This window comes from Eleutherodactylus coqui, chromosome 2 (genome assembly GCF_035609145.1).
Source record: "Eleutherodactylus coqui strain aEleCoq1 chromosome 2, aEleCoq1.hap1, whole genome shotgun sequence".
Classification (NCBI taxonomy): Eukaryota; Metazoa; Chordata; class Amphibia; order Anura; family Eleutherodactylidae; genus Eleutherodactylus; species Eleutherodactylus coqui.
In genome coordinates, this window is record NC_089838.1 from 13,332,505 (window position 1) to 13,357,308 (window position 24,804).

Below are 24,804 nucleotides of genomic sequence, written 5' to 3' on the forward strand. Positions count from 1 at the left end.
TGCTGCCTCTAGCTTGGATGCAAGATGGGATACAGACAGTCATGGAGGGTCTAGTACTCTGTTGTGCTGCCTCTAGCTTGGATACAAGATGTGATATGGGCAAGTATGGAGGCTCTAGTACCCTGTTGGGTTGCCTCTAGCTTGGATACAAGATGTAATATTGGCATGCATGGAGGCTCAAGTACTTTGCTGTACCAACCTAGCTTGATTACAAGATGTGATACAGATGGGCATGTAGGCTCTAGTACCCTGCTGTACCACCTCTAGCTTGGGTACAAGATGTGATATGGGCATGCGTGGAGGCTCTAGTTCCCTTTTTGGCTGCCTCTAGCTTGGATAGAAGATGTGATACGGGTAGGCATAGAAGCTCTAGTACCTTGCTGTACTGTCTCTAGCTTGGATACAAGATGTGATACGTGCATGCATGGAAGCTCTACTACTGTGTTGGGCTTTCTATAGCTTGGATACAAGATGTAACATGGGCATGCATGGAGGCTCAACTAACTTGCTGCACCGCCCTACCTTAATTGCAAGATGTGATACAGGTGGGTACGTAGACTCCGGTACCCTGCTGTACCACCTATAGCTTGGATAGAAGATGTGATATAGGCGGCCATGGAAGCTCTAGTACCTTGCTGTGCTGCCTCTAGATTGCATACAGGATGTGATATGGGTGGGTATGGAGGCTCTAGTACCCTTTTCTACCGCCTCTGGCTTGAATACAAGATGTGATATGGACTTGCATGGAAGTTCTAGTACTCTGTTGTGCTGCCTTTAGCTTGGATACAAGAGGTGATATGGGCATATATGGAGGCTCTAGTGCCCTGTTGGGCTGCCTCTAGCTTGGATACAAGACGTGATATGGGTGGGCATGGAGGCTGTAGTACCTTGCTGCATTACCTTAGCTTCATTACAAGATGTTATACAGGTGGGCATGGAGGCTCCAGTACCTGGCTGTACCACCTCTAGCTTGGATACAAGATGTGATATGGGTGGGCATGGAGGCTCAAGTACTCTGTTGTAGCACCTCTAGCTTGGATACAAGATGTGATACGGGTGGGCATGGATGCTCTATTACACTGCTGTACCGTCTCTAGCTTGGATACAAGACGTAATACAGGTGGGCATGAAAGTTCTAGCACCTTGATGTCTTGCCTCTAGCTTGGATACAGGATATGATACAGGCGGGCATTGAGGCTTTACTACCCTATTGGGCTACCTCTAACTTGGATACAAGATGTGATATGGGCGGGCATGGAGGCTGTATATATATATATATATATATATATATATATGTGATTGCAAGGTGTAGTTCAATGGTCTTCATCTTGAAAGATTCTAGGACAGTGGTGGCGAACCTATGGCACGCGTGCCAGAGGCAATATGCCGAACCCTCCCTACTGTCACACACTGCAGTCGGCCACTCACCATGTTAGTGAATACCGGCAGGGGCTGCGGCTTCCCTGCCGGTATTCAATGAGCTGTGCTGCTAGCAGCACTGGTCACGGCGCACACTGTGACATCAGTATGCAGCCGGGATCCTCCTCCCCTCTCCCCTGACATCTCCTCTAGGGTTCTGTGAGACCAGGGAAGGAGGCATTCGGCAACACACTGATGTCACAGTGTGCACGTGGGATCAGCGCCAGCAGCAGTGCCGAGCAGAGGAGCAGCGGTGTTCCACGAGGAGGAGAGGGTAAGTATATGGGACTTAAGGGGGCACTACTGGGCCACTGTAGGATGTCAATATTACCGCTGAGGGCTATTGTGGGATGTTACTTTTACTATTGGTGCCACTGTGGGATGTTACTATTATTACTGGGGGCCACTGTGGCATGTCACTATTCTTACCGGAGGCCACTGTGGCATGTCACTATTACTACTGGGGCTGCTGTGGGATGTCACTATTAACGCTGAGACCACTGTAGGATATCACTATTACCAATGGAGTCTCTGTGGGATGTCACTATTACCACTGGGGCCACTGTGTGATGTTTTTACTACAGCTGGGGCCCCTGTGGGATGTCACTGTTACCGCTGGGGCCACTGTGGGATTTCACTGTTACTGCTGGGGCCACTGTGGGATGTCACTGTTACCGCTGGGGCTGCTGTGGGATGTCACTATTACCACTGGGGCCTCTGTGGGATGTCACTGTTACTGCTGGGGCCGCTGTGGGGGGTCACTGTTACCACTGGGGGCGCAGTGGGGAGTCACTGTTGCCCCTGGGGCCGCTGTGGGGGGTCACTGTTACTGCTGGAGCCGCTGTGGGGAGTCACTGTTAGCACTGGGCCCGCCATTGGGGGTCACTATTATTGCTGGGGTATGTTTACACGCAGAAATTCAGCAAAATGTCCTTAGCAGAACTTTCCGTGGCAAATTCTGCAGCATTTCCGCATCCAAAAAGCAGTCAAAATCTGCACCCTGTCTATTTCGAAACAGCCCTGTCCTTTTTAGAACAAGAGAGGTAAAAACATATGTCATGATAAGCCCCGCCTCCTGACGTGTTGGCACTTTGCTATAAATAAGTGGGTTGTGGGTTGCAGTTTGGGCACTCAGTCTCTAAAAGGTTCACCATCACTGAGCTACTAGGAAATAAGTACAATATGTACATGTCTGACATACTGCAGTTGTAAATATGAAAACATTTTTTAAATAAATTTTCCCTTTTGGTGTTTTTAATATATGCAAATCACCGCTCCATACACTAAGGGAACTTGGGGGCCTAGGTCTTGTGATCCCAGGGGGTCCAAGTGATCAGACAGTTATCCCCTATCTTGTGGATATCTGCTAAGTTTATGACTGGAAAACGAATTTTAAAAAAAAGGCAAAAATGACGGCATTATATCTTTTCATATTTTTTTTATAGGAACAGACTCCAGAATCATTGAGCATATCAGCGAGGATATTCAGGAGTTGGTGGCTATCTCCGAATCCGTGTTTCTAAAAGCCAGAAGAAGTGTCATAGATGGAACGGCGCTGGTTAAACATTTGGAATACATTCTGAATAGCAAAAAAAAGTTTTTGGACATTTGTAGACTTAGTAAGTACTTTTGGTTCCAAGTAATATATTTATTGAAGACTGATGGCAACATAATGTAACTGATTTATCTTTATTTTTTAGAAATAGAAAAAAGAGAGAACATCCGGCTGCAGGAAATAGAAGAAGTCCTGAAGTGGAGGGAAAGAGAATTAAACACTATAAAGACCGAGCGTGGGTGGGTGGACAGTCTCCTCAAAATGATCCAGAGGATTGCTCTGCGTGTGAGAGGTACAACTTACTGAATGCTACTTTCGAGTAACGAACCCCATTGCAGTCAATGAGCGACTCGAGCATTTTTGTATGGGACCGATGCTCTGCATAGCTGATGACTTGTGAAACACCAGAAAACATCAGAAAGTCATGGAAACACCACAGAAACGGATAGGGAAGGGCAGGGGCAGCATGCATGGCTGCATCTGAGGCTCCCATATCCCACTATTAAGCCAAAATGGGGGCAAGAGTCTTTACTTCGGACAAACCCTCATTAGCAAGGCATACCTTAGTTAAGCACCACACTACCTGCAACCAAGGACAATCATTGCCTGCAGGTGACACTGCTGCCTCTTCTCCTGGGTTATATGCTGCCCAACCCCCCACACGACCCTGCGTCCACATCGCACACAAAAGTTAGCCTGCGAAGCGTTCAGCTGCCCTCATGCCACAGGCTTGCTTCATAGCTACACCACCCTCCTGTCTATTTCTAAGTGCATCTGTGATGAGGAGGAACCGGAGGCACACACTGCAGAGGGTTGGCAGGACCAGGCAGCGACCCTCTTTGAAAATGGGGGCGATAGCCCACAATGCTGTTGAGAATTGATGATAAATTGACATATGATCATCATTCCAATCCCGTGCCACCTCCGTCGCAAAATTATCAGGAGCTGCAAACGTGGGCATAAAGGGGACTCAGGTGCCAGCACAGCACTTCTACACATCTCCACAATGCAGCAATACTCTGTGTGGGAAGCACGTGAGCGGGCCCAGGGTCCGGCTCGGTCCCAGCCTCCATCTTGTGTGACCCAAGGTGCCGCGAGTCACATAGCAATGGGAAATCCATGTGTCCCCACACAATTCATTCTGTGTAGGTGTTAGATAGCTCAACACCGCAATGGAAAGTCTTTGAGTTCCTTGGGCTTGTCTATGGTGCACAAAGATGGTATTATACAAGAAGAAATCAGAGCGCCCAAACATGGCAGAGTTCACCCCGCCAAAGACCTCGGCCCACATTTCTGCCCTAGTCAGTCAGTGTATTTGTGCCAGACAGGTAAAGCAACGCAATGGGAAGTCTTTGTGCACTCACAGCATAGGCGAGCCCAAGGAACTCAAGCATGGTATTACACATGAAGAAATCAGAGTGCCCAAACATGGCAGAGTTTCACCCTGCGAAGGGCCTCGGTTTACTTTTCTGCCCTAGTCAGTCAGTGTATTAGTGTCAGACAGGTAAAACACCGCTATGGGAAGTCTTTGTGCACAGCATAGGTGAGCCAAAGGAATCCAAGGAAAGTATTAAACATGAAGCAATTACAGTGCCCAAACATGGCAGACTTTCACTCCGCTGAGGACCTCGGCCTCTGCACACATCCTCAGCAATCGTGGGCATAAAGCAGAGTCCGATGCTAGTACAGCAGTGAACGTCTCATTTAATTAGTTGTGGTTGTTTTGATCACTCCAAAGACTGGATTAACCAGGAACAAGTTCCACAGGCCCAACCTGGCGCAGTTGCATTTCCTCCAGGACCTCGGCCTCTGCACACACCCTCAGCAATTGTGGGCATAAAGCAAACTCCGATGCTAGTACAGCTGTGAACGTCTCATTAATGCAGTAATGCTTCTTTTGTTTGGCTCAAACCAGTGCCGCACATAACTATGGTAACACGAGAGAAAATACATGTTGCCCAGTGCTGATCCCCTTACCCTAAGCAGGAGGAGGAGGTGGCATTACAAGGCCAAGAAACTATGACCAGGACACGCTATAGTCTGTGTGGGAAGTATGTGAGTGGGCCATGAGTCAGGCTCGGTCCCAGCCTCCACCTTGTGTGATCCAAGGTGCCCTGAGTTACATAGCAATGGGAAATCCATGTGTCTCCACACAATTCATTCTGTGTAGGTGTCAGATAGCTCAATCAGCACCGCAAGGGGAAAGCCATTTGCACTCTGCACCCTACTTAAGTCTTTGTGTACCCACAGTATAGGTAAACGCCTGTAACATTCCTGTAGTAAAGGTATAGGCAGACCCTTGTAACATTTCTGTAGTAAAAGTAGAGGCGGACCCCAGTAACATTTCTGTAGCAGAAGTATAGGCGGACCCCAGTAACATTTCTGTAGCAGAAGTATAGGCAGACCCCAGTAACATTTCTGTAGTAAAAGTATAGGCAGACCCCTGTAACATTTCTGTAGCAGAAGTATAGGCAGACCCAAGTAACATTTCTGTAGCAAAGGTATAGGCAGACCCCTGAAACATTTCTGTATCAGAAGTATAGCCAGACCCCAGTAACATTCCTGTAGCAAAGGTATAGGCAGACCCCTGAACCATTCCTGTAGCAAAGGTATAGGCAGACCCCTTTAACATTCCTGTAGCAAAGGTATAGGCAGACCCCTGTAACATTGCTGTAGCAAAGGTATAGGCCTCCAATACCATCTCTACACTGATGACACCCAACTATACACCTCCTCTCGTGAGATCTCTGGACCATTCTTCCAAAATATCACCGACTGTCTGTCCGCTGTCTCTAACACTATGTCCTCCCTTTTTCTCAAACTAATCCTCTCTAAAACTGACCTCCTTGTCTTTCCACCTTCTAACCGACCTCCCCTCAACATCTCCATTCCAGTGTCTGGCACCATCATAACCCCCAGGCGGCATGTCCGATGCCTTGGGGTCACACTGTACTCTGACCTCTCCTTTACCCCCCATATCCAAACTGTGGCCCAAACATGCCACATGCACCTCAGAAATATTGCTAAAATACGTCCGTTCCTAACCACGGACACACTAAAGACACTCGTGGTTGCCTTCATCCACTCCCGGCTTGACTACTGCAACTCACTACTCATCGGTCTCTCCCGCACTAGACTTGCTCCACTCCAATCCATACTAAATGCAGCAGCTAGACTCATTTTTCTATCCAGTCGTTATTCAGACGCCTCTGCATTATGCCAGTCGCTGCATTGGCTGCCCATCCACTGCAGAACTAAATTTAAACTCCTCTACCTCACTCACAAAGCTCTGCATGGCGCTGCGCCACCATACATCGCCTCCCTACTGTCAGTACACCACCCAGCCCGCTCACTCCGATCGGCTAACACACTCAGACTAAACACCCCTGTAATACGAACCTCACATGCTCGCCTACAGGACTTCACCAGAGCAGCACCCATCCTCTGGAATGCTCTACCCCAAGGCAACCGGACAATTCCCGATGCACGAAATTTCTGACGTGCCGTAAAAACGCACCTCTTCAGGGAAGCATACCAAATCTCCTGACCCAGTCCCTCACCCCTCCCTATGGTGCCCCACCCTGTTTGCCTTCTAATAAATGATCTGTACATGAAATTTCCTATTGCCTGTGTTCCCCAACCCCTGCACCTCCTGTACCACCCTCAACCCATTTGTGTCTAACCCAATGTACCTCACATTGTAATTGTTGCAATTGTTGTATTGTTTTGCATTTATCCATGCCTGAAAGCGCTGCAGAATAAGTTGGCGCTATACAAATAAAGATTATTATTATTATTATTATTATAGGCAGACCCCTGTAACATTTCTGTAGCAGAATTATAAGCAGACTCCAGTAACATTTCTGTAGTAAAGGTATAGGCAGACGCCAGTAACATTTCTGTAGAAAAAGTAGAGGCGGACCCCAGTAACAGTTCTGTAGCAAAGGTATACGTAGACCCCTGTAACATTTCTGTAGCAGAAGTATAGGCAGACCCCAGTATAGGCGAGGGCCAGAAAAATTTGTGTACCCCTGAAAAATTGCTCAACCGCAAAGATACAGCTCGCTGTTGCTTAATTTCTGAAAGAGCCTGGAGGCAGCCCTGTGAAAAAAATTGGTTTCTGTTAAAGTATCAATACTTTTGAAACTTTGAAAACTTGTAAAAAAAATTGTAAGCAGAGCCTTTTGGGCCGCTGAAAAATTGTCAGTTCAGCGTGATGACATGCTGTTTTAGGAGGAGTAGGAGGAGTAATAATATCCAAGAGTTATTGACAAAGCTAATTCCCCTTTTTTTCCAGTGATAGAGAATGCTTTTTTCTCTGGTTGCAGCGAAAAGAATCTTTAGGTTCCGCTGCTCTCCTCCGGTGGAGAAGAGAGGTCTGGGGAAATCCAGCCTTTGTTCATCTTTATGAGTGTAAGCATGTCGGCACTGGCAGTTTACAGGCGGGTACGCTTATCCCTGATGATTCCCCTAGCTGCACTAAACACCCTCTCTGACAAGACACTAGCGGCAGGGCAGGCCAGCACCTCCAGGGCGTACAGCGCAAGTTGTTGCCACGTGTCCAGATTTGACACCCAATAGTTGTATGGAGCAGAGGCATCACGGAGGATGGTGGTATGATTGGCTATGTACTCCCTCACCATCTTTTTACAGTGCTCCCTCCGACTCAGCCTTGACTGGGGAGTGGTGACACAGTCTTGCTGGGGAGCCATAAAGCTGGCAAAGGCCTTGGAGAGTGTTCCCCTGCCTGCGCTGGACATGGTGCCTGATCCTCGCGCCTCCCCTGCTACTTGGCCCTCGGAACTGCGTCTTCTAGCGCTGTCAGATGGGAAGTTTAGCATTACTTTTTTCTCCAGGACCCTGTGGTATTGCATAACTCTTGTACACCTTTCCTCTTCGGGAATGAGAGTTGAAAGGTTCTCCTTATACCGTGGGTCGAGAAGGGTGTACACCCAGTAATCCGTGTTGGCCAGAATGCGTCTAATGCTAGGGTCACGGGAAAGGCAGCCTAACATGAAGTCAGTCATGTGTGCCAGGGTACCAGTACGCAACACATCCCTGTCCTCACAAGGAAGATGACTTTCAGGATCCTCCTCCTCCTCCACAGCCCATACACGCTGAACAGATGAGAGGCAAGCAGCATGGGTACCCTCTGCAGTGTGCCCAGCTGTCTCTTTCCCCTCCTCCTCCTGCTCCTCCCCCTCCTCCTCCTCCTCCAAAACGCGCTGAGATATAGATATGAGGGTGGTCTGGCTATCAAGCGACATACTGTCATCCCCCGTTTCCTGTTCCAACCGCAAAACATCGGCCTTTATGCTTTGCAGCAAACTTCTCAGCAGGAAAAACAGCGGGATGGTAACGCTAATGATTGCAGCATCGACGCTCACCATCTGGGTAGACTCTTCAAAGTTTCCAAGGACCTGTCAGATATCTGCCATCCAGGCCCAATCCTCGGTAAAGAATTGGGGAGGCTGACTACCACTACGTCGCCCATGCTGGAGTTGGTATTCCACTATTGCTCTACAGCCTGGCCAACATGTGAAGCGTAGAATTCCACCGTGTGGACACGTCGCACAGCAGTTTGAGCTCTGTCAGCTGAAACCGATGTTGCAGGGTCCTCAGGGTGGCAGCATCCGTGGTGGACTTGCGGAAATGTGCGCAGACGCGGCACACCTTGCCGAGCAGGTCAGACAAATAGGGGGAGTTTTTCAGAAACCACTGAACCACCAGATTGAAAACGTAGGCCAGGCATGGCACGTGTGTGAGGCTGCCGAGCTGCAGAGCCGCCACCAGGTTACGGCCATTGGCACACACGACCATGCCCGGTTGGAGGCTCAGCGGTGAAAGCCAGAGGTCGGTCTGCTCTGTCAGACCCTGCAACAGTTCGGGGGCCATGTGCCTCTTGTCACCAAAGCTGATTAGTTTCAGCATGGCCTGCTGACGCTTGCCCACCGCTGTGCTGCCGCGCTGCGCGATACCGACTGCTGACAACATGCCGCTCACACTTCTTAATTGAGAGGTAGAGGTTGCATAAGAGGAGGAGGGGGAGGGTTTCGAGGAGGTGGCATAAAACACTGCAGATACCAGCACCAAGGTAGGACCTGCTATTCTGGGTGTGGGTAGGACATGAGCGGTCCCAGGCTCGGACTTGGTCCCAGCCTCCAGAAAATTCACCCAATGTGTCAGGGAGATATAGTGGCCCTGCCCGCCAGTACTTGTCCACGTGTCCGTGGTTAAGTGGACCTTCCCAGTAACTGCGTTGGTGAGGGCACGATTAATGTTGCGGGAGACGTGCTGGTATAGGGCTGGGACTGCAAACCAGGAAAAATAGTGGCGACTGGAGACCGAGTAATGCGGGACCGCCGCCGCCATCACGTTTTTGAAAGCCTCCGTTTCCACAAGCCTGTACGGCAGCATCTCCAGGCTGATTAATTTGGCAATATTCACATTTAAATCTTGTGCATGCGTGTGCGTGGTGGCGTATTTGCGCTTTCGCTCTAACGCTTGTGTTAGCGACAGCTGAACGCTACGCTGAGAGACATTACCGGATGGGGTCGAGGACAGTGGAGGTGAAGGTGTGGGTGCAGGCCGGGAGGCGCTCGTGTCTGTGTCCTGAGAGGGGTATTGGATCTGTGTGGCAGGTTGGGGCACAGGGGCAGAGGCAGTGGTGTGACCCGGAGGCGGTGAACAGCCTTCGTCCCACCTTGTGGTGTGCTTGGCCATGATATGCCTGCGCATGCTGGTGAAGGTGAGGCTGGTAGTGGTGGCTCCCCGGCTGATCTTGGTGCGACACAGGTTCCACACCACTGTTCATCGGTCATCCTCGCTGTCACTGAAAAGCATCCACACCTTTAAACACCTAGCCCTCTGCACAGAGGCTTGCCGCGAGGGCGTGCTTTGGGAAACAGTTGGGGGATTCTTTGCTCTCGCCCTGCCTCTACCCCTGGCCACTCCACTGCCTCTTCCAACCTGTCCTGCTGCTGCACTTGCCTCCCCTTCTGAAGCCCTGTCCTCAGTAGGCTTAGCAAACCAGGTGGGGTCAGTCACCTCATCGTCCAGCTGCTCTTCCTCCGAATCCTCTGTGCGCTCCTCTCTTGGACTTACTGCCCTTACTATTACCTCACTGACAGACAATTGTGTCTCATCATCATTATCCTCCTCACCCACTAAAAGCTCTTGAGACAGTTGCCGGAAGTCCCCAGCCTCATCACCCGGACTCCGGGAACTTTCCAAAGGTTGGGAATCGGTCACGACAAACTCCTCAGGTAAGAGAGGAACCAGTTTTTCCCACTCATGGCAGGGACCCGAGAACAGTTACTGGGAGTCTGCCTGCTCAGAATATGTCATTTTCATGGAGGCTGGGAGGAAGGAGGAGCAGCAGCCAGAGGATTCAGAGTTGCAGTCCCTTGGCCGGGAGTAGTGGACTACGTAGAAGACTGGGTGGTCGATACATTGCTGGATGCATTTTCTACCATCAACGACAGGACCTGCTCACACTGCTCTGTTTGTAATAAAGGTCTACCACGCGGACCCATAAATTGTGATATGAAGCTGGGGACCCCAGAAACTTGCCTCTCTCCTAATCCCACAGCAGCCGGCTGTGATTCACCACGTCCAGGAACTCGGCCTGTGCCCGCACCCTCACTTGGACGTCCGCGTCCACATCCGCGTCCTCGACCCTTACCCCTACTCCTCATCATGGCGGATTAAGAATAGGACAGGTCCCAAATAAATTACCCCACTATACAGTACTGACAACTGTGGCTTAATTCACCGCACACAGAGACTTGTAGATAGCGGAGGCTCTATGCTCTGACTAGAAAAAGTAACCCGCTGTCTTGCGCTGATACCTAGGGGTAATTTGCTGCTCACAGAGACTTGTAGATAATAGAGGCTGTGTGGAGTGGGAGAAGACTCTAAAGTCAGTGGATAGTGCTGGTAACTGCGGCTTTCTTAACCCTACCAACGGAAATGGTATTGTGAGATGCTCTGCACAGCGGCAGAGCTGAAATGCTAATATTTCAGTACTGTTTAGCGGTGAGACTTCTGTCTAATTCACTGCAGACAGAGAACGGTATAAATGAAGTCGTTCACAGCAGGCTAGGAATTATTTGAGTGCAGTTTCACGGGGAGAGCTGGTTGTACTGCACTGCAGCATGAGAACGTTATTACTGACAGGCTGCTAACAGGCCTAGATGCGTAATACAAAAATTGAAGCACTACAACTCCCAGCAGGCCCCAACTAAAATGCCCACGGTCAGATGTAGCCCAACGAAGGAGCTTTAGGGTTTTTGCACGGAGGATACGGACTGTATATTGTATATAACTTTCCCTATACAAGTGGCTGTGCCCCAACACTCTGTCTAATTCACTGCAGACAGAGAACGGTATTAATTTAGTCGTTCACAGCAGGCTAGGAATTATTTGAGTGCTGTTTTACGGTGAGAGCGGGATTGTACGACACAACAGCCTAAGAACGCTATTACTGACAGGCTGCTAACAGGCCTAGATGCGTAATACAAAAATTGAAGCACTACAACTCCCAGTAGGCCATAACTAAAATGCACACGGTCAGATGTAGCCCTAAGAAGGACCATTGGGATTCTTGAAGACAGGATCCTACACTAACACTTTCCCTGAATGAGCAGCAGCACTTTCCCCAACCTCTGCCAGCATGTGTCTGAGGCGAGCCGCGGGTGGGACCAGTTTAAGTACTCGGCAGTCACCTGATCTCACCAGCCACTCACTGCTGTGGGGTGGGATAGGGCTGGCACGTCAGAGGAGGAAGTGGTAATGCCTTCCCTGCATGTCTATTGGCTAGAAAATGGCGCTAAACATGCGGGGAAGGAAATGCAATTGACTCGAGTACCGCGTGGTGTTCGTCTCGAGTAACAAGCATCTCGAGCACCCTAATACTCGAGCGAGCATCAAGCTCGGACGAGTGTGCTCGCTCATCTCTACTTCAAAGGACTGGATTTACCAAACATGAGGTCCTGGGCAAAAAAAACTTTGAACCTCCCCTCCCTCCCCCGCCATCCTTTTCAGTTGCTGATTTGATACAATTCTTGTAACTTCCAAGATTTCCAAATGATCAATTCATGCTGCTTGCACCAAATTCTGACCTTTTCAGGAGTGTGGTGCAAAAGGAATCTGGATTCATTTGACCAGGTGATGGTTTTCTGTTGGTCGTCCAGTTTTTGTGCTCTTCTGCCCTTTGCATTCTCACTCTTTCTGTTTCTCCTATCGATATTGCTCAAACTACTCGTCTGATGTTACAGCCGATCGCTGCTGAGGAACAAGAAGTTGTGAACTTGTACACTGTAGCTGGAGCATCCGTTTTATTTGGCTGCAGTTTACTTGACTGTATATCACCTGCTCATAACAATTCTCTGACCCCTTTAGTTGTTGTGTCCCCTTAAGGCAGATATTTGTCCTCGATCACACCATTCTCTCTATACTTTTGACACCCCTTATAGAACAAAGCCCGACAAGATTGACAGATTTTTAACCCCTGAATGCTCTAGGACGTACATTTAAGTCATAGAGGCTTGTATGGAGGGGGGTTGGGAGTTGATCCCACTCCATGCAATGCGGGTGATGGCTGTTTCTTACAGCTAACACCCGCTTGCAACAGCTTCGATCAGCATCGTAGCTGTTAACCCTTTAAATGTCCTGATCAATGTTCGGCAGTACCGAACGACCCCTCGTGATGAGATTGATGGGTGCCGTTTGGTTGCCAAGGCTGCCGGTGCCTACTGAAAGTCCCCAGGGTTGCCATTGCAGATTGCCTATCAAGCCATACCTGTAACATTGTGTGTACACTGTAGAAACAAGACCCCCCCCCCATTCACACACACAGACACCAAAAGTTCACACAATTTTTTTTTTCCATTTCACTTCACTTAGAATGTTTTTAAAAAGTTCTTTTAGTACATTATATAGTATCATTTAAGAAAAAGAACTTGTCCTGCAAAAAACAAGCCCCTAGTTGATGGATAAATAAGAGTTATAATTTTGTAATAAGTGGGTACAAAAAAATAGAAAAAAAAGTGGTTAAATTCTGGCCTCCAAACGGTCTAGTATTGATACCTTTATTTGAAGTTGCACATTTACTATTTATAAGAATGGGCCCTTTATTAGAGACCCCGTCCCTTTCACAATTGGAGTTTCTCTATATGGAAATTATCCCCTTGACCCCAGGTGCCACATAAAATCACATGACAAGTTTTCCGTGGATCGGTTTCAATGGGGATCCACATTAGATGGGAAAATCCAGCGACCTGAATGACTTGCAATAAGGCTGGTCATCAGTGCTGGACTAGCCGGGGCCGGGATTTCACTGCCAACTTTGCAGGGTTTTCTCATGTGGAAAGTATAGCAAGAATGGTGTGATAGAGAAAAAGCCTCCAGCAAAAGGTGATCCTGTGAATGTAAAACACTCGTCTGAAAGGAGTCAGAAGAGAATATCAAGAATAATCTGCACTTGTTATGTGACTGAGCATATGTCCTATGTCATGTACAGATGTAGCGGTGCCATGCTTGATGAATGGCGCGTTAGGTTTCCTGCATAGATTGACTGTGCCGCTGTGCTATTAAATACACACTACACCAGTACATTGCAGTGCCAATCCAATGCGAGATGCATTAGTCCTGGAACATCAGTAATTCTGTTAGTAATTAACGCCATGGATCACGACATGTGAAAACTATGCCAAATGACTTGCAACAAATATTAGTCCTGTTCAGGTAACGCATTGGGTGACCCATGTCTGCTGTGCTGGTATAAGTAAGCTAGCTGAATAATATTGTTGAATACGTGTTTGTTAGAAAAGTTTTTTCGTCTTCCAATTTATATACAAAAAATACTGGAATAGCCCTTTAATTCGAAAGGCAATAAGGTTCACGCCACCTCAGGGACTAGATTTAAGCAATTTTTCCCACTATGATATATATCCTATCACAGAGGAAGCTACTTGGATGATGAAACTTGAACACTGTGTTCCAAATCATTATGCAAAGTAAAAATCTGATTTCGGTAAATGGCGGTGCATTGATTGGCTGAGCAGCGCACGAAGAACCAATCACAGCCATCGCTTTGGGGAGGCGAGATTTATGAATTGGCTGAGCAGCACACGAAGAACCAATCACAGCCATCGTGTTATGGAGGCGGGATTTATGAATTGGCTGAGCGGCGTTCGGGTCTGCATCTCCTGCGGCGAGAGTGGTGTCTGCTGCGGAGTGAGGAAAAGCCGCCAGAGATGCAGAGACTCCGCTGAAACGAACAGCGCTAAGCCAATTCAAAAATCCCACTTGCTCAATGCAATGGCTGTTGATTGGCTGAGCAGCGCTCTAAGAACCAATCAATGCAGTGCTCAATGAATCAACCACAGCCATTGCATTGTTTTTATTGAGCACTGCATTGATTGGTTCTTGAGTGCTGCCAGCCAATCAGAGCAATCACTTCCTGTAGGCGGGATTCATGAATCTCAGAACCAGGAAGTGATCTTCGGTTGGCAGCTGAGGACTGCAGGCAAGCGCACCAGAGCCCTGGAGACCAGTAGGAGGACACGGACCGCGGGTGCTAGGTAAGTATAATACGATATCCCCCCAAAAATAAGGCCAAGTGCCTCTTTTGGGGCAAAAATTAATATAATACAGGATCTTATTTTCGGGGAAACACGGTATGAAACGTAATTTTAATGTTACATGTAATTGATATAGAATCTGGTATTCTTGTCTGTAATTCATTGCCTCACAGTGGGATAGGCTTTAGCTTATGATAATTAAGCCATTCTTCTCGATTCCTTTAATTGCAGTAAATGTTTCTGAAGTTCAGAGGAGGCATTCACAACCTCTGGGGCAGCAAAAGCTGAATGACTTAATATCTGTGAAGCTTCTTGGTAAAGATGTCCAAGGAGACTCTGCTTCCTACTATAAACTGTCATCTGACCTGATAGACATTGCCCGCAGAGTACACATGTTCGAGAACAGTCATGTTTTCCGCACTTGCTTGGAGCAACAAGAGACTTTACTTGCAAAAGACCTCCAAGATGTAGAGAGTGACGAAAGTCCAAATGAAGAAGATGCTGAAATAACATTGGAGGAACTGGTGGAGAGACTCTTTACTCCCTCGCTTGAGCATTGCAAAATAATTTACAATGATTTAAAGACTGGGAACGTCACATTTGAAGTCGTTGACACATTTTTGAATGACTTCAAAAATAAGTACGACCAGTTGAAAGATGAATTTAAAGGCTTGTGTCACTCGATAGCTGAGGACCGTGGTGGATGGATCTCTCAACGTGTGAAGCAGATAGAGCAATATCACCAGCTTGACTTGGCTTTCCGTTCAGCAAAGGTCATCTATGACGTGAAAACTTTATTAAATCTCTCTGGGAATTTCCAAATCTTGAAGATGCTGCTGGAATTTGTAAGTACTCTGAAAGCATCACTTTATCGAGGCACAAGTTATTTTTTCCATTAATTTGAATTGTTTATCTTTATCTATAAATTAGTTATTGAGGCCAAAACTGACATACAAAAGTTGCAAAGCTTGGCGCAAGCGTAACGTTTGGACCCTGGTTAGTGGGATCTCTCAGGTGCTGATGCTATCAATCGTACAATAGATTCTGCACTGCATCACAGTCTCCATTGTCAACAAAAACAACGACACTAAGGCTGCATTCACATGAACATATATCGGCTCAGTTTTCACGCCGAGCCGATATACGTTGTCCTCGTGTGCCGGGGGGGGGGGGGGGGAGGATGGAAGAGCCAGGAGCAGGAACTGAGCTCCCGCCCCCTCTCTGCCTCCTCTCCGACCCTCTGCACTATTTGCAATGGGGAGAGGCGGGGGCGGGGCTAATTATCGGAACTTAGCCCCGCCCCACCTCCTTTCATTGCAAATAGTGCAGAGGGGCAGATAGGAGGCAGAGAGGGGGCGGGAGCTCAGTTCCTGCTCCTGGCTCTTCCATCCTCCCCCCTGCACACGAGGATGACGTATATCGGCTCGGCGTGAAAACCGAGCCGATATACGTTCGTGTGAATGCACCCTAAAGCTTAGGGCCCTTTTGCATGGGCCAATTATCGTTCAGATTCTCGCTGGATCGCGGGAATCGGAGCAATTGTTAATTGTATTTGCATGCAGCGAATGAATGGCGAGCAATAATTCATTCAGTTTTTATGCGTGCATAATCTCAACGAATGATATGTGAACGGTAATTGGCCCATAAAAAAGAGGCAGTCAATCATCTATAAACGACTGCCCATTGATTGTGAGTGGAGGTAGGCGGACAGAATGAATCCCAGCCTGCTCCGCCTCCATTCACTAAGCAATGATCGCTCCTATGCAATGGCACACGACCAATTATTGTTTTGGATGCATTTGCTTTACTTATTTACATTAAACCAGTTGGTTTGAAAACTGCAACAAACAACACATGTGAACAAAGCCTTATATTCAATGGAGCTATAGAAATACGTACAAATATATATATATTTTTACACGAATTCAAGCCGATTGGCGCCTCAAAGAAAAGGGAGTGCACACAGAGGATATCGGTGTGCACTCAGGTTTTTACTGATCATTGTTAAACAATTTTAAATTGTTTATCTTTTCTCCTTAGAGAGAGCACCTAGACGGTGAGTGAGAGGAATCAAAAGACCATTCACGCTGCTCTGGGTAATATGCAAAATAAGGGAGATGGAATAATACCTATAATGGTTTTAATTCCCAGTCATTGTTACAAGGCTTGTATAAAGAGTCTGTTTTTGGCTTGAAGGAATGCTGCCTTCCAGTAGGTGGCCGTGTGAAGGTATTATTATTCAATCTCCCTTATTTTGTATATTTTTTTATGAGACAGATCACGTTTTGATGTAAAAAACAGACCTGCAATGCATATGGTTGTCACACAGACCTACACAGTAAAATTATTACTCAATCATAAGTAAACCTCATACAGACCAGTATACAGTATTTTACAGTATATAATATGTTTTAGCTTGATTTTTGTTTTTTGTTTGCTCTTTTAGGCCAGTAACTTTGAGAACTATAAACAAAAGCCGCTTTCTTGCATTAGTGATAAAGTAATAAAAACCAGAAAACTTCTGTCAGAAATAAAAGATGAACATATCGAATGCCTTCAGGAAGTTCTATCAGGAAAGGACTTTTTGCTCTGGGTGAAGGAAGCATTGGAAGGTACCCTACATGATTTTGTTTGGTAGTGATCTAGTGATGCATTGTGTGGTTGACTGTCGGCCACGGGGCTTTTTTAAACTGTATTATTTTTTTATTCGACTTTAGATGTCAATGAATTGAAAGTGTTTGTTGACTTGGCCTCCATCTCTGCTGGTGAGAATGATATGGACGTAGATCGCGTTGCCTGTTTCCATGATGCAGTTCTGGGCTATTCATGTTTATTGTATGAGCTGGATTCAAATTCTGGCTTTGATGACTTAATGGGATGTTTGCAAAAACTGTGGAAAGCTTTACAAAGTGACCGAAACCTCCCCAAAAAGTTGGTAAGTGTATCAGAAACATTTATAGAATACTGTGCTGAAGTCTGAAGAACACGAAACCAAGTAGTGCGTCAGATGTGGGAAAAGTTTCTGCTAGGTTAGTAACAGTTTAAAGTTTTACAGAATGACAGTGACCCTTTAGACATGTAATAGTAACATGTTTTAGTCAGTGAGGGTCTGGGTGCTAAGAGCATATGGGGGGTCATTACCAATGTTCCCTTAAGGCCCATTTAGACGGGACACACTAGTCTCCGCAAATACTCGCTCTCATGCTGCTGCACAGGAGCTAGTATTGCTGGTTCACAGAAGGGAGGCTGGCGGAGATTTCTCTCCTTGCTCACCCCTGCCTCTCTCTATTGACATAACATAGCGGCTGTTCAATTCTGATTGGCTGCTATTTACACTAAGCGATCTGCTCATCGTCCATGCAGCATAAACGATGGGTGATGAGCTGATCGCTCGGTGTAAATAGCAGCTGTTCAGTATTAAACAGCCACTATGTTAAGGCAATAGAGAGGGGTGGGGGAGCGGAAGGAGTGAAATCTCCTGCAGCCTCCCCACCCCCTGCTGGCCGCTCTGTGAGCGAGCCAGCGACACTAGCTCCTGTGTAATAGCACGGGAGCGAGGATACACAGGAGCGAGTGTCGGGCATTGTTTGCCCGTCATTCGTCCCGTGTAAATGACATGCAAATTGACTGAGCTCTTCTCTTAATGACCAGGTAGAGTGCTGAGGAATCACTCTGCCTAATTGTAGCGAGGACCATGCAGCTCTATCCTCCCTGAGCTCCTTTTAGAAAGGTAGTGTGAGGTGAGGAAGGGTAGAAAACAGCCTGTGTGTAGGGGGGTGGGGGGGCATAAGGAACTGTCTGTGTGAAAGCTGTGGTACTAGGAGAGCAGTCTGTGTGAGACTTTCACTGCCTTAGGCCTCCCTCACACAGGTGTTTGAAGAAACGCAGCGCTTTTCAACGCTATGTATACTGCGGTTTCAACAGCGTTGTCATGCATTTTTGACAACGTTTTGGCTGCAAGGGATGCTGAAAAAAAGAAAATCAATACTCGCCTAGCTGGCGCTGTCCAGGCCCTTGACGATGTTTTCCGAGAATCTTTTGAAAACCCTGCCTCCAGCAAGAGATTGCTCTGATTGGCTAAGCCCGCTGAGTGTCAGCATCCTCAGCCAATCACAGCCAGCGCTTGATGCGCCAATAATAGTCATTCATTGAATAGCTGTGATTGGTGCATTGAGCGCTGCCTCTGGTTGGTGGGGCTGGCACTTCTGAACCAATCAGAGCATTATCTCCCTGAGAGGTGCAGATTTCAATCCCCATCACTAGCAATAGATGCTTTGTTGGCTTGACAAGGGCCCGGCAGCCTACCCGAAACTCTAGAGAACAGGGGCGGGGACCCCAACAGCGCCAGCTAGGTGAGTATTGATTTTTTTTTTTAGGTAGTGCAGCCAGCAGCACTTGCATTTAATGCTGCCCCAAACGTAGTACCAAATCGTACTACGTTTTCAGCAGCACTGAAACCGCTGCCCATTTATTTTAATTGGCGTCTCAGGGCTGAAAACTGCCAAAGATAGAATATACATCACTGACAATACGTTTTGATGCTTGTGTGAGTAGCCCTATTGATATGAATGGAAGCGTTGTACAGCGTTTAGCGCTGCGCTGAAAGGCAGCGCCAAACACTGTCTAAACATGTCTGTGTGAGGGAGGCCTTAGACCAGTCAGGATGCAGACATTAATTCCTTATCTGCTTTAAGGCCCATTTACGCGGGATGGTTATCGTTCACAAACCTTGCATGACTACTATCTACACTAAAAGGCTCGTCGTTCAGTTTTCTGCATGCATTTACACAGGACGATTATCGTCCAAATTTCTCCGCTCCCCTGGTAATTTGAATGATCCTGAACAAAAATCCTCCCATGTAAAAGGGTCATTAGAGAGAAAATTGCTCAGCAACTTGACCCGCCACTGTTCACAACGTCTTGTTGGTTACACGTTTTATGAATTGACAGATTGCCAGAAACACCCTCACAAAAAAGATCCCCTCAACAATGTTTAATTCTGTTCCGTCCACCTGCAAAATTGAGCACGGCATGCCAGTGATTGGTCGGACCATCTTCTTCTAGGGGGAAGGGGAATCATACGAGAAGTAAAATTATTGGTATTGTGCAATGATTTGTTACTTTATATAGATAGTAGCTGATCGCTTGAGTTCCCTGCAGGAGACCCCTATAGAGAGAAGTGGGTTCAGCTTTTCACGGCCCTCTTCTAACAGACGGGGTTAATACAGAGTTAAATAATGGCTTCAGTGTTTTAATTTCATTTGTTTAGAGAGACTCTGCTCGTCATATAGAGTGGCTGAAGACTGTGAAAGAGAGTCACGGATCGGTGGAACTGTCCTCATTGTCTTTGGCGACTACGATAAATAAAAGTGGGGTGTACCTAATCCAAGCACCCAACGACAACAAAAAGGTGATTAATCTATAAAAAGGTTTTGAATTTCTGAATTTTCTTGGTGACACTTTTGTTGTCTGTGCATGAGTTAATGTAAGCGGTTATAGCAATCCCCCGGTTAACCCCTTAGTGACCAAGCCTGTTTGTGCCTTAATGACCAGGCCACCTTTTTTACTTTAACATAGAATAACCCCATAAAGGTTTTGCATATTCAAGTAATTCTGACATTGTTTTTTCGCAACAGATTGTACCTCATTTAGGTGATAAACAAAGACGTAATTTGTGTAAATGTATTAAAAGTGCCAAAATTGGGAAAATTTTGAAACAAATAGTATTTTTTTTCACATTTTCAATTGCAATATCTCAAATATGTCAAAACATAATGTGCAAAGTTTTGACAAGATATATATTTCCATCTGTTTACTTTATTCTGGAAGCACATTTGACAAAGCCTCTTTGTGCCTTAGTGACGGAGCCAAATTTTGAAAATCTGACATGCGTCGTTCAACATAGCATAACTCCGTAAAGGTTTTGCATATCCTAGTGATTCTGACACTGTTTTTTCGCCACATGTTGTGCTTCATTTACGTTGCAAAAATAGACCGATATAATTCGTGTATATTTATTAAAAGTACCAATATTGGGAAAAATTGTCATTTTCAACTGTAATATCTCAAATATGTCCAAACATACTGTACACATTTTTGATAGGATATATATTTTCACCTGTTTACTTTATTCTGAATGCACATTTGAAAAACTTTTGTGTTTTTTTAAACCATTTAGGAGGCATAAAAATTTAACATTAATTATTTAAATTTTGAGGAACATTTTCTTCTACCCAAAACCAAGATTGCAAAGGCTTATAGGTGTCAGAATGGTAGATAACCCCCACAAATGACCCCATTTAAAAAAATAAACCCCTTAATGTATTTACTGAGGGATGTCATGAGTATTTTGACCCCACTGATTTTTTTCAGGCGTTAAGGGAATTTAGAAGAGAAAAAAAATTAAATTTCATACTTTTGCAAATTTATAGACAGTTTTTTTTAACTTTAGTGCACATGAAAATGAGGATGTGCACCCCAAAATGGATCCCCCTGTTTGTCTTGTGTTCAGAAACATACCTATTGTACCCACAATCTTACTGGACACATGACTCGGCCTGTAATGGAGGGAACACGTATTGGATTTCAGGGCACAACTGAATTAATTCCCGGCCCCATTGCTCACTTGTGTATAGGAATAACAGAGGGTATCCATATAACAGTAAGGCCAGTATTTGGTAGAAATGCCAAACAAATCAGTATTGTGTATCACTCCGCCATATATTGAGTTACAGCACAAAAGGATGGAGTGAGAATTACATACTATATCTTTTTTTATTATATAAAACACACAATACATTATAAGTATCCTGTATATTAGGAACAACACATTCAAAAATATTTTAAATAATCAATCATAGGTGCTATCACAATAATCATATAAAATGTAAAGTAGAGAAAAGATGCTGCATGCAATATATATATTTAAACAAAGTATGGATGTATAAATGTGAAAAATGCTATAAAAACATAGCAATGAACCTCTCTATAGAGACTCCTGAAAACTAGTAATAACATGATTGCATACCAGCAATGAGTATATCAAAGGCATGAAAAATACCCACCCACGATACAGAAACTTGGTCATTCATAGGGGGGATCATACTCAGTATAGATGGAGGAGGTGAAGGCTACATACAGTCTGTTAACAAAGTGCAAGCGCATATATATATATATATATATATAAATGATGGAGAACTATTGCAAATCTTGCCACTAAACCTCTCTCTCTAAAAAAAAAGACTCTTAACCCTTTCCAATCCACTGTCTGACCCCTGAAGACATTTTGATTTAAGGCTGTACAGCTCGGATGTTGGAAGACGTCCGTCGGGGTTCTCTTACTGTATATTGCCAGCCTCTCTGCTGTCGGAGCCTATCCAACGTGTCATCTCATGCAGTACTGGCTTTAGCCAGCATATAGTGCCGTTGTATAACGGTAGAAAAAGAGTAAGCCCCCTAGGAAAACCAGGATACAAATTGGATTGGAAAGGGTTGAAAAGCATATTATGATAAAGTGTCTACCATGAATATGTCAGAAGCTTACAGGGAACCCACATATGATGCACAAAACACCCCGACGCTTGTTGCAACCTCTTTGTCCAGGGGTAATATTTCCATCACAGAATCCCCCCTTAATAGTCCTGTAATGGTGAATGAGTGGCAACTGCAAACCCTAATGTGCAAAGGCCCATTTACACAACAATTATCACTCAAAAGATGACTTTTAAGTGATAATCGTTGTGTGCATTTAGCGCAAGGTGATCGTTCAAACGTTGAGCGATCACCTTGCGCTCCGAGTGGGGGATGCAGAAGACAAGCGGGGTGTCCCTGCTTGTCTTCTGCATCCAGCTGTTCTCCGCTCGGACACTCGGTTGTTATACAGCCAAGTGCTCCACGCGCCCAGCTGTTATACAGCCGAGTGCTCTGGGCGGGGGATGAAGAACACAGCTGGACAGCTGTGTTCTTCATATACCCGCCTGTCTTCAGGGAGTGGGATACAGCTGAAACAACAGTAATAGCTGTATCCCGCTGTGAATTCCTGATAACTCATCGCTGATCTTTCAGCATGCTGAAAGATCAGCAATGGCTTAACGAAAACTGCACGATGTCAGTGCAGTTAGACACAATTATCACTCAATATACGGCTTTTGAGCGAATCTTGATTGATAATCGTTGTCTAAACGGGCCTTAATGCATGTGTGTGAGGTCTAAACAGGAAGTGACATCATGAAGTGTTCTTAAAGTGCATTGTCAGTTAATTACTATATAAATGATCCCATTCTGAAAGCTAGACACCTCAGCCCATTTATCTAGGTGTGTACTGAGCATTCTGAGCCCACAGTTTTTTGAAAAAATTATTATAAAGCAGGTGAAAAATAAATTAAAATGTTCAATTTTTTCACAATTATGTCACTTTCAGGACAGTTTTCTTTATTTCAAGTAGGGAAAATTGGGGAGATGCACCCCAAATTTTATAGCACCAGTACTTCTGTGTTCAGCAATCCCCCATTGTAGCCCCATTCTGCTTACTGGACATATGGCTAGGTCTGTTATGCAGGGAACACCCTTTGGCTTTTAAGGCATAGCTAAATACATTCCGGGCCCTATTGCTCACTTGTATAGAAAAAAAGTTTAAAAGAATGTACTTCCTAAAAAGAATCCCCCACCCCTTTCTTGGCATTCCCTAAATCTTAATTACTGGTTTTGATGGGCACATGGGGCAATAAAATCGGGTATCCCTCCTCCTTACTGCAAACCAGCCACTTTTTGGGGGGTATTTCTTGACCTCAGTGGCAGGGATGGGGTGTAGAAAGTGGCGCTCTGTGAGCCTTTGCACTTCATCAAACTTGTAACACAGAACGCACTCAACAAGCCGCCCCTAGAACTGCAGAAAAGTGAACATTCCCTGGGACTTCTTGTGAATTATGTAGGCATTACAGACAGCGAACTAAATAAGGTAGATCGCTATCTTTTTATACCATGGGATACCGATGCCATGTGACCAAGGACCGCTTGTCATTGCTCCATTCTCTCTGCTTCCTTTGGTAGCCAGTAGCAAGGAGATTTAAAATTTTCTGAACCTCTCTGTTCCTGCGCATGCGTCCACATTCTTGCCGGCGGGTGCATGCGCAGAAGGCAGGGAAGGTCCATGGAGGATGGTCGCGTTTGGGGACAAATCCGAATGCCTCCGGTAAGAGATTTCATCTCCCCATACTGATCAAATCGTTGAGGGGAGATGAAACTTTAAAGGGATTTTCCAGGGAAAATCTGAAAATACTATTTATGACCTATCCTCAGGATAGGCCACCAATAGTTGATTGGCTGGAGTCTGTTGCTTGGGACCCTGACCAATCAGCTGATTGTGCACCTGCTGACAGGGCCACAATTAAACAGGGGTCGGAGGCAACGGAAATGTCCGCGCTGACCTCTCATTGAAATCAAAGGGAGCCGTGCTGGCCACTACACAGAGGTTGGAGCAGAGACTTCCGCTCCGACCCTTGTGAAATTATGGCGCAGTCAGCGAGCGCACAATCAGCTGATCGGTCGGGGGCCCAAGCGACAGACCCCAGCTGATCAGCTATTGATGACCTATAATGAGGATAGGTTATCAGTAGTATTTTCCCCGGAAAACCCCTTTCAACTATTTAAACTTCTTTTATTAACTTTTACGTGATCCCCGTTATCCCCTTGGATAACGGTGATCACGTGAGTGGGAACCGCTCATCGGGGCCCCCTGGTGACAGCTTCAGGCTCTCTGCTACCTTTGGTAGCTGGGAGCAAGGAGATTTTAAATTTCCCAGGCCCTTCTCAACTTATACACATATCCGCCATTTTGCTGGGGGACGCATGCACAGAAGCCAGGGAAGCTCATTGGAGCATGATCGGGTTTGGGGGAAAACATGGAGGCATTGGGTAATATGTTTCATCTCCCCTCACAGATCTGATTCGTGAGGAGAGATGAAACTCTAACTCTTTAAACTTTTTTTTACTTTTATATAATTGCTGTTATCCATCGGATGACGGCGATGATGTAAACCATGATCCTCGGTTAATCCACCTTTGATAGCCGGGAGCAAGGAGATTTTTAATTTCCCGGGCCCTATAGGCTTCTGTGCATGAATACCACCAGTTTGCAGGCGGCGCACATGCGCAGCAGCCGGTAAAGGTCCTTACGGGACCAGATCCGTCGGGCAAGATCGTGGAGGCCAGAGTTGAGTAATTTCATCTCCCCTCACAGATCGAATT

At 46.1% G+C, this 24,804-nt stretch overlaps 1 protein-coding gene across 1 annotated transcript in view; it reads left to right on the top strand.

The window, feature by feature from the left end:
• LOC136611105 (E3 ubiquitin-protein ligase RNF213-like) overlaps positions 1–24,804 on the top strand; it is a 228,127-nt gene that overhangs the window by 34,439 nt on the left and 168,884 nt on the right. The window contains exons 8-13 of the mRNA XM_066590378.1: positions 2,865–3,038; positions 3,120–3,266; positions 14,791–15,404; positions 17,006–17,171; positions 17,277–17,494; positions 19,829–19,969. Coding sequence (XP_066446475.1) covers positions 2,865–3,038; positions 3,120–3,266; positions 14,791–15,404; positions 17,006–17,171; positions 17,277–17,494; positions 19,829–19,969 — 1,460 coding nt within the window. The remainder of the gene's footprint in view (positions 1–2,864; positions 3,039–3,119; positions 3,267–14,790; positions 15,405–17,005; positions 17,172–17,276; positions 17,495–19,828; positions 19,970–24,804) is intronic.